General features: G+C 38.3%; 3 protein-coding genes across 3 annotated transcripts; all 3 read left to right on the top strand.

The window, feature by feature from the left end:
* Positions 1-3969: 3969 nt before the first annotated feature.
* On the top strand, positions 3970-4399 carry LOC116863242 (keratin-associated protein 2-3-like). Its single transcript, XM_032850731.1, has one exon. It carries the CDS (start codon positions 3970-3972, stop codon positions 4339-4341), a length of 372 nt encoding a protein of 123 aa, XP_032706622.1. The 3' UTR covers positions 4342-4399.
* LOC116863243 (keratin-associated protein 9-3-like) lies at positions 4000-8341 on the top strand. The gene is made up of 2 exons (XM_032850733.1): positions 4000-4093; positions 7875-8341. The coding sequence occupies exon 2, from the start codon at positions 7883-7885 to the stop codon at positions 8339-8341; it is 459 nt and encodes a 152-aa protein (XP_032706624.1). The 5' UTR covers positions 4000-4093; positions 7875-7882.
* A 2224-nt stretch (positions 8342-10565) lies between these two features.
* Positions 10566-11054, top strand: LOC116863244 (keratin-associated protein 1-3-like). Its single transcript, XM_032850734.1, has one exon. It carries the CDS (start codon positions 10566-10568, stop codon positions 11052-11054), a length of 489 nt encoding a protein of 162 aa, XP_032706625.1.
* Positions 11055-17624: the final 6570 nt, after the last annotated feature.

Here is a 17624-nt window from a genome sequence, read left to right as displayed (position 1 = left end):
ACCCCCAACAATATGAAAAACTGATGAGACAATGTGCATTGAAAAGAGCTAAGCACAGGCAACAAAAACAAAAAAATCAGTAAGCGGGACTACAAATAACAAATTAAAACAAAAAGCAAAACAAACAAATAAACAAACAAAAAAAACCAATTTGATTGAAAAATGGACAGAGGACCTGAATAGATATTTTCCCAAAGAAGACATACAGAGGCCAACAAGGTGCCCAACATCAGTAATTATCAGGGAAATGCAAATCAAAACCACAATGAGATATCATCATACCTGTTAGAGCAACTAGTATAACAAGATCTAACAAATGCTAGTGAGGATGTGGAGAAAAAGGAACCTTCCTTGGTGTATTGTTGGTGAGAATACAGACTGGTAAAACTACTATGGAAAATGGTATGGAGACTCCTCAAAAAATTAAAAACAGAACTAACATATGACCTAGGCAATCCCACTTCTGGGTATATATCTGAAGGAGACAAAATCACGACCTCAAAGAGGTTCTGTATTCCCATTTCATTACAGCATTGTTCACAAGAGCCAAGGCACTGAAGCAATCTAAATGTCAAATGATAGATGAATGCATATAGAAAATGAGATATATGTATACACACACACACGGCATATATATATGAGTAATACATATATGCCATGTGTGTGTATATTCCAAGTCTTGGAATAACTGTTTTTTTAAAAGATTTTATTTATTTGACAGACAGTGATCACAAGTAGGCAGAGAGGCAGGCAGAGAGAGAGAGTAAAGCAGACTCCCTGCTGAGCAGAGAGCCCAACGCGGGGCTCGATCCCAGCACCCTGGGATCACGACCTGAGCCGAAGGCAGAGGTTTTAACCCACTGAGCCACCCAGGCGCCCCATGAATAACTGTGTTTTATACATACATAATGAAGTATTACTGAACCATAAAAAAAGAAGGAAATCTTGCCGTTTGTAACAACATGGATGGACTTCGAGGGCACTACGCTAAGTGCAGTAAGTCAGAGAAAGGCAAATAATGTATGATCTCACATGTGGAATCAAAAACATCGAATTCATAGAAACAGAGAACAGAGAAAAGGTGGTTGTCAGGGGGTGAGGAGTAGGAGAAATGGGAGATTTTGGTCAAATGATACAGACTTTCAGTTACAAGATGAACACCAGGGATATAATGGACAGCACAGTGACCACAGTTAACAAATCCTAGAGGAGAACACAGGCAGTAACTTCTTCCACATCGGCCACAGCAACTTCTTTCAAGGCACGTCTCCAAAGACAAAGGAAACAAAAGCGAAAATGAACTTTTGGGAGTTCGTCAAGATCAAAAATTTCTGTACAACAAAGGAAACAGTCAACAAAACAAAGAGGCAATCCACAGAATGGGAGAAGATATTCGCAAATGACACTACAGACAAAGGGCTGATATCCAAGATCTATAAAGAACTCCTCAATCTCAACATCCAAAAAACAGATAATTATGTCAAAAAATGGGCAGAAGACATGAACAGACACTTCTCCAAAGAAGACATACAAATGGCTAGCAGACCCATGAAAAAATGTTCATCATCATTAGCCATCAGGGAAATTCAAATCAAACCCATATTGAGATACCACTTTACACCAGTTAGAACGGCCAACATTAACAGGACAGGAAACAAGAAGTGTTGGAGAGGATGTAGAGAAAGGGGAACCCTCTCACAGTGTTGGTGTAAATGCAAGTTAATGCAGACACTTTGGAAAACAGTGTGAAGATTCCTTAAGAAATTAAAAATAGAGCTATCCTATGATCCTGCAATTGTGCTACTGGGTATTTACCCCAAAGATACAGATATAGTAAAAAGAACATTGTACCCCAATGTTCATAGCAGCAATGGCCATAATCACTGAACTGTGGAAAGAGCCAAGATGCCCTTCAACAGAAAAATGGATAAAGAAGATATGGTCCATATATACAATGGACTATTACGCAGCCATCAGAAAAGATGAATACCCAACTTTTGTATCCACATGGATGGGACTGGAGGAGATTATGTTGAGTGAAATAAGTTAAGCAGAGAAAGTCAGTTATCATATGGTTTCACCTACTTGTGGAGCATAAGAATTAACATGGAGGACATTAGGAGAAGGAAAGGAAAAATGAATTGGGAGAAATCGGAGCGGGAGACGCACCATAAGAGACTGTGGACTCTGAGAAACAAACTGAGCATTTTGGAAAGAAGGGGGATTGGGGTATAGGTGAGCCTGATGGTAGATATTAAGGAGAGCATGTATTGCATACATGGAGCACTGGGTGTGGTGCATAAACAATGAATCTTGGAACACTGAAAAAATAAAATTTAATTAAAAAAAAAACCACAATACTATGTTGTAGATTTGAAAGTTGCTGTGAGAGTTAAGCTTTAATCTTTTCATCATAAAAACAATAACAACAAAAACCATAAAAACAATAACAAAAACAAAATCAATAACAAAATGATAATTATATAGGGTACAGTGAAGGATGTGTTGACTAATTTTATCATGGTAAACATTTTTCAATATATACACGCATGAAATCACCCCAATGTACACTTTAAGCTTACAAAATGTTATATGTCACTTATATCTCAATAAAGCTGGGAAAAAGAAAAAGAACAAGAAAGAGTAGAATACATGAGTTTTTATCTTGGCCCTGGTTGCTGCTTTGGAAAAAAGTCAAGTGTGTCCATAGACAAGAGAAAGAACATGAAATGTGAGAGAATCAAAGGTCTTCATTGATGAGACCACACTTCATTTATCCCTCTTATGTATCCCTCTTATGTTTCCCCAATTATGACTATATGTTCAGTCAGTTTACATTCCTTCTAAAGTTTTAGAATTATGTTTAAAATTTCACTGGGGGATCTTTAGCTCCTGGGGCTTGAGGCACATTCTTTTGAATGATGGGAATGATCCTAAAGTGACCAAAAATCCTGTCTGGTGAATAATAAAAGGGGAAAAGCTAAAAAGTAATGAGACTTCTTCCCCCATGTAACTCCCCAAGGGCCTCTAACAACACTTCCTAAGAAGCAGTGTCATCACAGAACACCTGTGCAGCCTCCTACATGCCTCCTCTGATCAATGTATTATCTATGTCTGCAATGCTGATTGAAAACCTCCATCTTACCACTTAGTCATACAGTGCCTATGTCAAGGATATTAAGACAAAAATTCTTGTTACACAATTCTCTATCATAGATATAAGAAAGGCAAATATAAAAAAAAGTCACGTCTCAGAAATAAATATCAACATTCTGTGGCCAGAAGGACCACAGTCGCTCAAACTTGACCTAGAGAAAAGAAGGGGAAAAAATGAAATGCAACCATGGATATTTTATGTCAATAACTTAACTGACTTACAAAAGTAACCTTTTATCTTTCCCATACAAACTATCTGAACTGCGGTCTTATTCAAGGTATATGCATTCTATTGTATCAAGTAATATGTCAATAAACTTCCAAGGAGTCCAGACCCAAGGACATGTCCAATACCTGTTTGACTCACATGCAGGTTTCTCAGGGCATCTCCTGGGGGTCAAGTCAGGATCCAGTCACTGATCTAGAGACCCCTATATGTTTCTTTTACAATTTGCAGTTCCTTTAGGACCATTTTCCCCAACATTCATCAGGTGCTACCTACCCAACATAAACATGAAGAGCTGTTATTATCCCAAATGACTGTGAGGGTTTAGATTTTGATGATGAACAGCATGAATAGATCCATATTTAGGAAAACAAGAGTTCTCTAATGAGATCGTGAGTATGTCACAAGCAATGCAATCATTAGTCAAAACAAAATTCTACTTAATTGGCCAAAAGATAAAGGGGGGGGGTGTGTCATCAGCAGCTGGCCAGGGTATATAAAGGGCCCAGAGTAGGACAGAGACATTCATACCTGACAACACCCAAATCCTCTCACCAGTCCAACCCTAAACAACCCCAGACATCACCATGTCCGGCTCCTGCTGTGGCTCCACCTGCTCCTCCTCGGGCTGTGGAGGAGGTTGCTGCCAGCCCTGCTGCTGCCGCGACCCCTGCTGCTGCCGCCCCGTGTCCTGCCAGACCACCGTGTGCCGCCCCGTGACCTGCACCTGCCGCTGCACGCGCCCCATCTGTGAGCCCTGCCGCCGCCCCGTCTGCTGTGACCCCTGTGGCCTGCAGGAGGGCTGCTGCCGCCCCATCAGCTGCTGCCCCACGTCCTGCACGGCCGTGGTCTGCCGCCCCTGCTGCTGGGCCTCCACCTGCTGCCAGCCCATCTCTGTGCAGGCGCCCTGCTGCCGCCCCCCCCTGCTGCCAGCCTGCCCCCTGCCGCACCACCTGTAGGACCTCCCCCTGCTGCTGAGAAGTGTACTGACCATCTAGAACAAGCAATCAACCTTCTGGAAAAAAAAAAAAAAAAAGCCATACTCCCATCTCTACCTACCAAAACTCCTGCCCTGAACCATCAAAGTCCAAGCCAACCAGAGGATGAATGGAAATCCAGGCTCATCTCTTAAGACTTGGACTGTTCTCAAGTCTTTGTAACAGTATCAACTCCCTTCTTCCCACTGTAGATCTTGGGTCTTGTGGCATGCTTGTTTTCTAATAAACTTCTCTTCTTTGGCCTAGCAAATACATATTTGGTTTTACTTATTCATTCTAATTATTTTTATTAAATTTAAATTAAAAATGTACTGATTGCCTAACATTGGCAAATCACAGGCTAGATGGTATGCAACAGCAATTAAACTTGAGTTAAAAATGTGTCCCTATTTAAAAAACTTCTAGGGAGAGAAATGAAAGTCATAATAATGCAAGTAAAAATTACAAAATGAAAAAAAAGTACAACACACTTTGATGTCAATAGAGAAATCACTATTGATTGGGGAGAACAAGAAGGACTGAAAAGGGAACTAGCATTGTATATGGGTTAAGATTTTGGCATGCAGATCTAAGGGCAGATGGCATTCTCAACACTGGTAACAGTGTGCACAAATGTATATAGAGAGGGATTATTCAGAGGATAGTTTGGCTGGGAACACTGGACATATGTAGAATGAGCAGAGAGCCCAAAGGAATAATGGAAAATAGATTTGGAAAATGCGTATGCTTTGAATACTAACCAAAGGAGTATGCCCTTAATGCAATAAATTCTAAGGACCTGTTGAAAGCCTTGGAAAAAGAGAATGGCATGACAGGCATTGGGTAACAGGATGATTCTTATGGCAGCTGCTTATCAAAAAAGAACTCCAAAGTCTGGACATATAATGGCTATACAGAAACAAATTAAGAGGCCATTGTACTGGTCCAAGTGATACACAGTAAGAACTTAACTAAGATGATAGCCACGGAATAAAGAAGACACAAAGAATATGGCAGACATAGAAACCCAAGGTATGTTACCTAATATGAATGTGGGAAACAAGAAACAATTAAAAATCAAATGTGTTATTGCGGTTCTAGAGAAAACCCTTCTGGCCAGAAGACACTTAAAAGAATCTGAACATATTCATGCTTATTTACTATGTGATTAAAGTTACTACTCCATAGCATTTCTGCTCACTACTAATATTTCTATTCCTGAGCTATTATAAAGTATTTTCTTTTTTTAAAGTATTTTCTTAATAGGAGACAAAGAGTTTTAATAATTTATTTATCCTGGAAAACAGCATGATATAAAATAAAATGAACTGATACAGGAGGGAGAGGTAGGAGTTTTATACCCAGCTCTTCTGTTGTGTGCTATGTGAATAAAGCAAGTCACTAACCTCTCCAAAATGCAGTCACTCCTGGACTCAGTAGTATACTAACATCAGCTAATGCCAAGAGGAAATTAAAAGCAGTCTGTACCACAACATCAGTGTTCCAACTTAAAACTATGAGGATGGATGATAATATATTTGACTCTTTCCCTTGATTCATCCCTCCTATCAATACTACAATGATTTGTACACTAGAGCAAGATATGAGACAGATTGAATCTTGCTTTCTGCACAACCCTTTACTGCTATGTGCATAAATGATGACTTAATAAACATTTGCTACTTATAAAAACAATGATGTCAGTTTCTTTTTTTTTTTAATGATGTCAGTTTCTATAACTATACAATCAAACATTTGGACAAGGTGATTTATTAATTTTTTTATCTCTGATATTTAATGAATCCTTCAACCACTTTTTAACTTCATACCTATAGTTATGGTTATCATATGACATGAACATCTTTCTTGACAGTGGCATGAATCACATCTTAATGTAATTCTATCACTGCACAAACCAATTCTTCCACCTCATAAATAACTAACTATGTGCTCCTATTCAAGATTGGAAGGAAAGAATAAAAATACCACAAGTAGCAATAATATGCTCTTTTTGGTCACCACTTTTTTTTTTCATTTCCCCCCATGTAACCCTACACATTCATCTTTTGACAACAAATTCTTTCTTTTGACAACCACCAAAATTGTTTCAAATTTATTTTCCTGTAATTTACATCAAAATTTCTGGTTATGTACTCTGTAAATGGAGCAAATCACTTACCTCTCCAAATTATAGCCATTCCTAGATTTAACAGTATATTCTAACATTGACTGAAGCTCAGGGAAAATTAAAAATGGCCCATACCACAACATCAATCCCTTTACACTTATATCTTAAGTATAAGGATATTTAATCTCTTTGCACTTATATCTATTGAATGATATTTGATCATTCATTTCCTACCCTGCCTTATATACACTGTAATCCAGAAAAAGTATCTCCTAACTCCTGCTTTTTCTTTTATTGATTCCCCTTCATAAAATCAATTGTCATGCTCTTTGGCCTAATATAATTTCACAGGGCACATGGTATAGTTACATAAAATGGAAAATCCCACCTTTAAGAAATACTGTCTAGGGGTGCCTGGGTGGCTCAGGGGGTTAAGCCTCTGTCTTCAGCTCAAGTCATGATCTCAGGGTCCTGGGATGGAGCCCCACATGGGGCTCTCTGCTCAGTGGGGAGCCTGCTTCCCCTCCTCTCTCTGCCTGCCTCTCTGCCTACTTGTGATCTCTCTGTCAAATAAATAAATAAAATCTTTTAAAAAAATACCATCTAGATAATCTACATAGCAGTGATTTTTACCTTTCATAGGGAAATACAAATTATACTTGAAATTTTGTGTGATATTTTCCTAATTATTGGCTATGAATTTTAACCTTTTAAATTCATGCTAATAAAATATCCACAATAAATTGGAACAGAACCATTTTTGTTCTACTGATCTTCCTCAGTGGTATATTCTGATGTCTAAATGTGTGAAGTTCAGGAGAGATCATGGAAATTGGAGAGGTCCAATTCCTGGAAAAAAATCTATGAATTTCTATGAATGTGAAGTTTATCAGAGTTTTTATCTGGCTGACTGTAGGGACTATAATCTTATTAATCAAAAAATACAAAGATAGTCTTACATAAAAGACAACCAGTTGTTAGTAATTTTTCTCTGGAGACTTGAGTCTGGTGAATATGACCCTAAAAATTCACATCATCTTATGAGTGAGAGTCACTTTGTCAGGTGATATGATCATAAATGCAGAATGGAAGCTGAGACTTGAGGAGAAATTATAGCATTGTTTGGAAATGAAACAACATTTCTACCAAGGACAAAAACATTTAGTGAGCATTAGCTGAGCAATAAGGAAAAACCAATCTGGGATGCATTTAAAATAACTCAGTATTTGAACAATCAAAGGACTCTGGAAAAGCTTGTTTAAAGAGTAACAAGATAAAAATGCTGCCCACCAAAAACACAGGAACTGGCCAAGACCTATAAAAGGCCCAAGTGAAATAAGCAGCTCTAACCCAGAAACTTCACCAAGCAAACCAACTGTCAACTGAGCTCCTGACATGGCCTGCTGCTCCACTAGCTTCTGTGGATTTCCCACCTGTACCACCAGTGGGAACTGTGGCTCCAGCTGCTGCCAGCCCAGCTGTTGTCAGCCCAGCTGCTGCCAGCCCAGCTCCTGCCAGCCCAGCTGTTGCCAGACCAGCTCCTGTCAGCCAACCTGCTGCCAGCCCAGCTGCTGTGGAACCAGCTGTGGCACTGGTGGTGGCCAGGAGGGTGGCTGTGGAGCTGTGAGCTGCCGAGTCAGGTGGTGCCGCCCTGACTGCCGCGTGGAGGACACCTGCCTGCCCCCCTGCTGCGTGGTGAGCTGCACACCCCCAACCTGCTGCCAGCTGCACCATGCCCAGGCCCCCTGCTGCCGCCCATCCTACTGTGGACAGTCCTGCTGCCGCCCAGCCTGCTGCTGTTACTGCTGCCAGCCCAGCTGCTGCCAGCCCATCGGCTGTGAGCCCACCTGCTAAAGCAAGGCTGCTGATTAAGAAAGAATGAAAGGAGAAGCTAAGCAAACTGCTCTCATCTCTGAAGAAGTGTTCAATTTTACTCCCATGTTAAGTATCATGATGTTTCTAAGCCACTCAGAAATAATGAGTCTTAGACAGGACCCTCTTGGATGTGCTGAACTAGCATGCTGAAAGCATGTATCAATCAAAGTATCTAGATATCCTGCCTTGCTTGAAAAGGCACCAGAGTGGGGTATTTCTTCATTTCAGTGACATCTCTGGTCTCTTCCCTTTCTCTTGATCCCCGCTTATTTTCAGACATTTCTCCTTGAATATCCCCTTAATTTCAAATAAAATGTTAAATGTGTAAAGCAAACTGAGTTATTTTCTTCCTTCTACCTCAAAGTTGTCCACCCTTAGCTGGAATTCAAGAAGAGTGGATTTGCATTTTGATAATAATCCTAAAGCATAAACAGAAACTCTAAACCAGAAAGATTAAATACTAATTACATTATGCTGAATCCATCAGTTAATAAAATCCTCCATGCATTTAATAATCTTTCTATTTATTCAAATACCTAAAATGTTCTAACCTATTATGATTAGGTCTAAACCAGTAAAATCACTTTTGGCTAAAATTTTCAGGTTGCTCAAACCTATAGGACTTCTACCTAGATATATCTCTACTGTTTTATTCTCTTTCCAGTTTATATACTAGATGTTCTCCTTCATGTGTACCTAACATCTAAAGATTATATTACTTAATAAGTAAATTTTAAAATATCTACCAGATACTATCTTTTAGATACTCTTTTCCAAGAGCATTTAGGTTTAATTCCTATATCGTACCTATTATATTCTTACCACTGGTCCCAAAATTGCTCTCTAAGTTTCAACTGCTAATACTCACCTTCATTTACTGTGAGTTTGTATAAAATGTATCTCTAATCTAAATGACAGTAGAACAAAGAGCCAGGGAGATACCCTGTGAGTTCTACCATCACCAATGGTCAGACACATGCATTACAAATCTCGAACTCTGTATATTGCATTTTGCAACCCAACTTGAAAGATGTTCTCTTAGGAAATTAACATAAATCTAGAATAAAAAAATACTTTTACCATTTAATTTTTTAATTCCTCATTAAGTATTTTAGTGCAATATATAAAACACAATAGGACAAAATATAGGACACTTCATGAAAAATATTTTCCAAGTTATTTACAAGCTCCCAGAATTTACTTCTATCATTTAACTGGTAGCAATGATAGACCAAAAACATTTGACAATGATAGATCAAATGCATTTCAAAGAATATAGTAGATAGCAGTGCCTTCTTCAAAATGTCCTAACTCCCAGATGTTTTTCCCTGAGCTTTGGTTCAACTTTTCAGTGCAGAAAATATTTCAGGACTTCCTACTCTCTTTTGACAATAACAAGGACTCCTCCACGAGAGGCACTACAGCTTGAAAGTTCTATTAAATTATTTATAATTGGTACATGTGTCCATGAATCATGCCTTTTACTCCACCCACTCAAAATCAGATTTGGTAAGCATTTATTAAAGATCTACCTGAAGCTAAGCCCTCTGCGAGATATCTTTATATAAACTATATCACTTGGTTCACAAGATTTCTGACCTAGAATATGAATAATATTTACATATTTCAAGTTGATTGAAGTCAAAGGAACTATGATAGTAATTTGATTTAATGTTGGAGTAAATTAGTTGGAAGCTTTTAATTATCTATAACCAAAGGTACTCTTCAATTCAGTGGATGTTCCAATGTCCTACATTCAACAGAATTTAGTCCATACAGCCAAAAGGAAAAAATAGTAGTTAAAACTAAGAGCACAATTATCCTTAGCCTTAGAGATATGGACAGAGTGTCACGTGAAATAACCACCTCTACAAAATGAGGGTGTTGACGTGGACTAAAATGGAAGAGCTCTTTGAACATGGAAAACCACAAATGTCTTCCAAAGAGCAAAGAACCAATATGAGGAGTCCAAATGAAACTATAAAACAAAGTAATTTCTAAACTGCTGCTCATAATAGGTCGTAAGTATTTCAATGTAAGCCAATCAGAGGACCAATGAGGAACAAATTTAAACAAAAACAAGGAAGATATGTTAAGAATTTTACAAATAGAAGCTGGCTCAGATATATAAAAGGCCTGTCCGACATAGACTTTACCACCAAAACACCTACAAGCAACCCAACTCTCAACCCAAGTCCTGACCATGGCCTGCTGCTCCACTAGCTTCTGTGGATTTCCCACCTGCACCACCAGTGGGAACTGTGGCTCCAGCTGCTGCCAGCCCAGCTGTTGTCAGACCAGCTGCTGCCAGCCCAGCTGCTGCCAGCCCAGCTGCTGCCAGACCAGCTCCTGCCAGCCCAGCTGTTGCCAGACCAGCTCCTGTCAGCCAACCTGCTGCCAGCCCAGCTGCTGTGGGACCAGCTGTGGCACTGGTGGTGGCCAGGAAGGTGGCTGTGGAGCTGTGAGCTGCCGAGTCAGGTGGTGCCGCCCTGACTGCCGCGTGGAGGACACCTGCCTGCCCCCCTGCTGCGTGGTGAGCTGCACGCCCCCAACCTGCTGCCAGCTGCACCATGCCCAGGCCCCCTGCTGCCGCCCATCCTACTGTGGACAGTCCTGCTGCCGCCCAGCCTGCTGCTGTTACTGCTGCCAGCCCACCTGCTGCCAGCCCACCTGCTGTGAGCCCACCTGCTAAAAGCAAGCCTGCTGATTTCTGATTTGAAGTTTCAACCACCAAATCAATTCATGAATTATCTCTTCTAACACCCATGGATGGCTAACAAATTCTTGAATTTTTATTTGGTTTTTGTTGTGGGGGATAACAAATATTTGGGCCTCACAGACTTATATAATTCCATTCAATTCCGGAAAGACCTTGATCACCCCAATGACGTTGCCAAAATATGAATTTAACTCAAGAAATTGCTTCAGCACACATTTGAATCTACTCTGTGACTCAGTGTCACCGATGCCACAGAAGAATCATCTGTCCTATATTTACCTCCTATACTCCACCTTTCTGCAAACTGCACTTTTTATGAAAGGGGAATAATATACCAACGCCTATTAAATTATATCTATTTGGTGCAGCAAACATATCTCTTTCTCTTCATTGAGTGTGTTTGTGATACGTATTTCATAAAAAGTCACAAAAGATTTTAGTCTGCCTTTGCTATACCACAATGGTTTCTAGGAAATTTTACCAGATCTAATGGGGTTAATCCCCAGAGAAAGATAGAGTAAAGGCAGTTATAAAGGGCCTCAGAAGTGGCACAGGCTCTATTTCCATATCCTGACCTCATAAAGTACTTTTATAACCAGAAAGTTATAGAAGCCAGGAACTCTGAATCCAGAGCCAGAATATGATGTATTTTTTTTAAGTCTGTTAAAGGAATGCTCTTTCAGGCAATCTTCAAACCATGGGAATATAAGGCTAATATATTACACTCTTCCATTTATACATAGCCTTGCAGAGTAAAGCAAGAAAGCGACAAGTTGCAGAAGGCTCTCTGAGGAAATATGCTTTTGGTTAGATGGAGGATTTTACTTTTCCCATTTCTAAACTGAAAGTGAAAATAATAATGTAACTAATTTGGTTTAAAATTTTCACTTAGAAATACATTTATTATATATATACATGTATGCATACATAATACACAACGAATGAAAAAAATACATACAATGAACTTATACATATTTATTTATTTATTTGACAGAGAAGGAGAGCACAAGAAAGGGGAACAGCAAGCAGAGAGAGAAGGAGAAGCAGGCTCCCAGCCTGATGTAGGCCTCCATCCCAGGACCCCGGGATCTTGACCTAAGCTCAGGACAGACACTAACCCGGCACACCAGAATGCACACAGATTTAAACACAGCATTAGGAAATACTTCATGAATCTGGGTAGTTTTCAGACAAGGATCAAGATTAATTTGTGTTTTCTTGGACTCAGAACTGGAGGGAGCCAGGGGCTCCTGGTTGGCTCAGTCAGTTGAGCAACCGATTCTTGGTTTCAGCTCAGGTTGTGATCTCGGGGTCATGGGACTAAGCTCTGGGCTTAGCTCAGAGTCTACATAGGCCTCTTTCTCCCTCTCCTTTGGCCCCTCCACCCTGCTTCTTCTCTCCCACTCTCTCTTCCCCTCTTCCCTTCCACCTCTCCCTCTAAAATAAATAAATCTTTAAAAAAAAAAAAAAAGAACTGGAGGGAGCTGAAGATAATTCTTTTTCATTAAAAATATTGCTTTGGTTAATGGGGCGCCTGGGTGGCTCAGTCCTTAAGTGGCTGCCTTCACCTCAGGTCATGATCCCAGGGTATGGGGATTGAGCCCCGTATCGGGCTCCCTGCTAGAAAGGAAGCCTGCTTCTCCCTCTCCCACTCCCCCTGCTTGTGTTCCCTCTCTTGTTGTGTCTCACTCTGTCAAATGAATAAATAAAATCTTAAAAAAAATATTACTTTGGTCAAAATTACAAAATTACAATACTTTATTCATTAAAGAGTTAATGAAAGTCAAGAAATTAGAAAGCATGAGTAAAAGATAACATGTAAGCAAAGAATCAGTTTCCCCGACATTTCTTCTAGAGACCTGATCCAACCCAGAAGACACCCTTGAACAACAGAACAAAAATGGAAACATGTTTTGTCCTCTTGTTTCTTTAACTACTGACCACGTTCAGGTATCACTACTTAAGAGCTCCTGCTGAGAAAAAAGTATAAAATAAAATGATAGGTGACTTGGGTAAAATGCAAATTTGGCTACTTATCATTACAATACACTGCCAATCATTCATTCCTTCCTTGATTCAACAAGCCTTTACTGAGTGCCTATATTCAAGATTGTGCAGAAGGCACTATGTAGAATACCGAAATGAATCAGACATAGCAGATCATGCCCTTAAGGAATGAATGATCTGGAAGAGCAATTATACAATTTTAGCCCTGGAGTGTCTGAGAGATCATCTCATTTTACAGATGAATAAAACAATGTTCAGGGGGATTAAGTATTCTGAGGTCACAGAATACACTTGATGGTAGAACCTGTTTGAGAAGCCTGTTTAGTTCTATTAGCTTAATTTAGTTCTCATAATCACCTAAAGCTGGACTCCTTTAAAGTCCCTTTTAGCTTAAAATTCTATGATCTCTTTAATTCAAAAGCACAAACAAAAATATTTGTGGATTTGTCAATTGGGGGATGACTGAATAGACTGTGGTATGATCAAACTCTGGAATAGTGCATAGCTATTTAAAAGAATAACTAATACATATGGGATAGGCTAAAAAATTAGATAAGCTAGATAAAATGGATAAATTCCTAGAATCACATAATGTATCAAAACTGAATCATGAAGAAATAGAAAATCTAAACAGATTTAGTGAGGAGATTAAATCAGTAATAAAAAAACTTCCCAACAAATAAAATCCCAGTACCAGAAGCTTCACTGGTAAATTTCACCAAACGTTTAAAGAAAAGTTAAAAATCAATCATCCTCTAACTCTTCTAACAAATTAAAGAGGGAACACTTCCAAACTCACTCTATGAGGCTAGCATTACCCTGATACCAAAGCCAAAGACACTACAGAAGATAAAACTAGAGACCAATATCCCTGATGAATATTGATACAATAGTCCTCAATAAAATACCACCAAACAGAATTCAACAGTACATTGAAAAGATTACATACCACAACCTAGTGGGATTTTATCCTAGAATGCAAGGATGATTCAACAGACACACACACACAAAAAAAAAACAATGAATATAATACATCACATAACAGAACAAAGGGGGGGGAAACACATGATTATCTCAATAGATGGAGAAAGAGTGATGAAATTCAACATGCTTTCATAATTAAAAAAAAAAAAACAGAAAACAAAAACACTCAACAAACTAGGAATAGAAGGAAAGTACATCAGCCTGGTAAAAGCCATATATGAAAGCCCACACTAATATCATACACAGTGGTAAAAGACTGAAAGCTTTTCCTCTAAGATTAAGAAAAAGAGAAGGGTGCCCACTTTTATCTATTCTATTTCTCATCGTACTGGAAGTCCCAGCTAAAGCAATTAGACAAGTAAAAGAAGTAAACAGCATCCAAATAAGAAAAAAGTAAAACTGTCTCTACTTGCAGATGACATGATATGATATATAGAAAACCCCAAAGACTCCACCAGAAAGAAAGAAAGAAAGAAAGAAAGAAAGAAAGAAAGAAAATGTTTAGAACTAATCAACAAATTCAGTAGAGTTGCAAAATATTAAAAAAATCAGCTGCATTTCTATATACTAACAACAGTCTATAAGAGAAAAATTAAGGGGGGCCTGGGTGGCTTAGTTAACTGTCAAATTCTTGATTCTGGCTCAGGTCATGATCTCAGGGTCGTGAGAATAAGCCTTACATCAGGCCCCACAATGGGCATGAAGCTTGCCTAAGGTTCTCTCTCACTCCCTCTCCCTCTCTCTGCTGCTCTCCCTCTCATTCTCTTTCTCTAAAAATAATAATAATAATAATAATAATAAAGATAAATCAAAAAAAGAAAGAAAAATTAAGAAAAAATTCCATTTATAATAGCATCAAAAAAGAATAAAATACTTAGGAGTAAATTTAACCAAGGAGATGAAAGATCCGTATACTGAAAACTAAAAGACATTGTTGAAAGAAATTAAAGAAGGTACAAAAAAATGAAAAGGTATTCCATGCTCATGAATTAGGAGAATCAGTACTGTTAAAATGTCATACTACTCAAAGCAATTTACAGATTCACTACAATCCCTATAAAAATTCCAATGGTATTTTTCACAGAAATAGAAAAAAAAAATCTGAAAATCTGTATGGAACTACAAAAGACTCTCAATAGCCAAATCAATCTTGAGAAAGAGGCACAAAGCTGGAGGCATCATACTTCCTGATTTCAACTAGATTACAAAGCTACAGTAATCCAAACAGCATGGTACTGGCATAAAGGCAGTCATATAGACAAATGGAATAAAAGAAAGAGCCTAGAAAGAAACCTTACATATACATTCAAATAATTTTCAACAGGAGTGTCAAGTTCATTCACAAGATCCTTGTGAGAAAGGACAGTCTTTTCAACAAATGGTGCTGGGAAAAGTGGATATCCATATGCAAAACAATGAAGGTGGGCTCTTACATCACACCATACACAAAAATTAACTGAAGACAGGTTTTAAAACCTAAAGTTAGGAGATAAAACTGTAAAACTCTTAGAAGAAAACACAGGGAGACATGTGTTTTCCATGACACTGGATTTGGCAGTGATTTCTTGGATATGATACCAAAAACATATAGAACAAAAATTAAAAACACAGATACTGAACTATATCAAAATTAAAAACTTCTGTGCATCACAGGACCAATGAACAAAATGAAAATTCAATCTAGAGAATGGGACAAAGATTTGCAAATCATATATCTGATACGAAGCTAATATCTAGAATATATGAAGAAGTCCTACAACTCAACATCAATTAAAAATTGGGCAAAGGACATGAATGGACATTTCTCCAAAAAAGATAAACAGCCAACAAGCACTTGAAAAAAGGTTTCATATCAATGGTCATTATAAAAATGCAAATCAAAACAACAATGATATATAATCATACCCACTAGAATCCCTACACTCAAAAAACCCAAAGAGTGTTGGCAAGGATGTGAAGAAATTCCACTGTTGGTGAAAATGTGCAGCCACATGGGACACAGTATGGCAGTTACCCAAAAAACTGAAAACAGTATTACCATGTGATCTAGCAATTCCACTTCTAGGAATATAGCCAAAAGAATTGAGAGTATGATCTTAAAGAGATATTTGTACACCTACATTCATGGTTATATTAATCATAATACCCAAAAGGTTGGAAACGGGCCCAGTGTCCATCAGTGGATTAATGGACAAACAAATCATGCTGTATACATACAATGGAATATTATTCAGCCTAAAAGAGGAAGGAAATTCTGATACATTCTAAACATGGATGAATCTTGAGGACAGTATGCTAAGTGAAGTAAGCCATTCATTAAAAAGATGTATGTATGATTCCACTTACAGGAGACACCTAGTTTGGTCAAATTCATCAATACAAAGAGTGAAAAAGTGGTTACCAAAGGCCTAGGGAGGACAGAATGGAAAGGTTGTTCTTTAACGGACAAAGAGTTTCAGTTTGGGAGGTAAAAAAGAGTTCTAGAGATTGCACACCAATGTGAATGTACTTCACACTAGTGAACAGTACACTTAAATGGTTAAGATGGTAAATTTTATATTATATTATTATAATTAAAACTTTTTAAAAATACATATAGACCCCAAATTTTACTTAACTAGATGAACAATCTTTTTATCTATCTATCTATGCTGGTTTATGTCTGCAAAAGCAGGGGAAAAGGTGTCAAAGAATATGTACCCAACTGTTAATATTTATTATTTCTGAAGTACTAGTTTTGGAAGGGATGGGTGTTTTGGGGAAGAGAGGAAAAATATTAAATTTCTTCATATGCCTGTGTACTTGTTTGACTTGTTTAAAACATGTATTCATTACTAGCATACATTTTTAATTAGTAGAGTGAGAAAACAATCTACCAGCAAAAGTCATTAAGGATTTCAACTGGAAATGGATAAAGGTAAAATCCATTGGATGGATAAAGGTAAAAATACTGATTAGAGCTCTTAGTATCCTCTAACTTGCACAGACAGATCCTAGAAAGCCATAGTGCTTTTGGATGCTGATTCATTTAGATAGCTCATGTCTTGATGGCACTAATGTTAATCATTCCAAATCTGAACAAATTCTATTTATGAAGTCCTGGTCCCAAGTGACCACTTAGAAAGAAAATGCTCAGTTTAGACAAACTCAGCCTAAAGGTTAACATAGGACAAGTATGACAAAGCAAGCCAGGGTTGGCCCAACTCTAGTCTCTCATATGATTCACATAAAGAGGTGTTGCTCTGATTGGCTTCCATAATGATCCAGAGGGCAAAGAAGAAATACAATGAGACTTAATTGAATAATGACCAAAGCAGGTTATTGAAATGCTATTAATAACTTTCTAAACAACTCAGGGATCAGCCAATCAGAGACTGACTTTGCAAATGGTATTAAGGAACAATGTTGAATGTCAAGGAAATATGCAGCTCTAGGAAATATATAAAAAGCCAGCTGTAGAAGGTGCAGCCAAAGCTCAAAAACCTCTTAGCAACCCAACTCTCATCCCAAGTCCTGACCATGGCCTGCTGCTCCACTAGCTTCTGTGGATTT

This window comes from Lontra canadensis, unplaced genomic scaffold (genome assembly GCF_010015895.1).
Source record: "Lontra canadensis isolate GAN:19392208 unplaced genomic scaffold, GSC_riverotter_1.0 scaffold752, whole genome shotgun sequence".
NCBI classification, from domain to species: domain Eukaryota; kingdom Metazoa; phylum Chordata; class Mammalia; order Carnivora; family Mustelidae; genus Lontra; species Lontra canadensis.
Note: the sequence above shows the minus strand (reverse complement) of the source record. Positions and strands in the feature narration are given on the sequence as shown.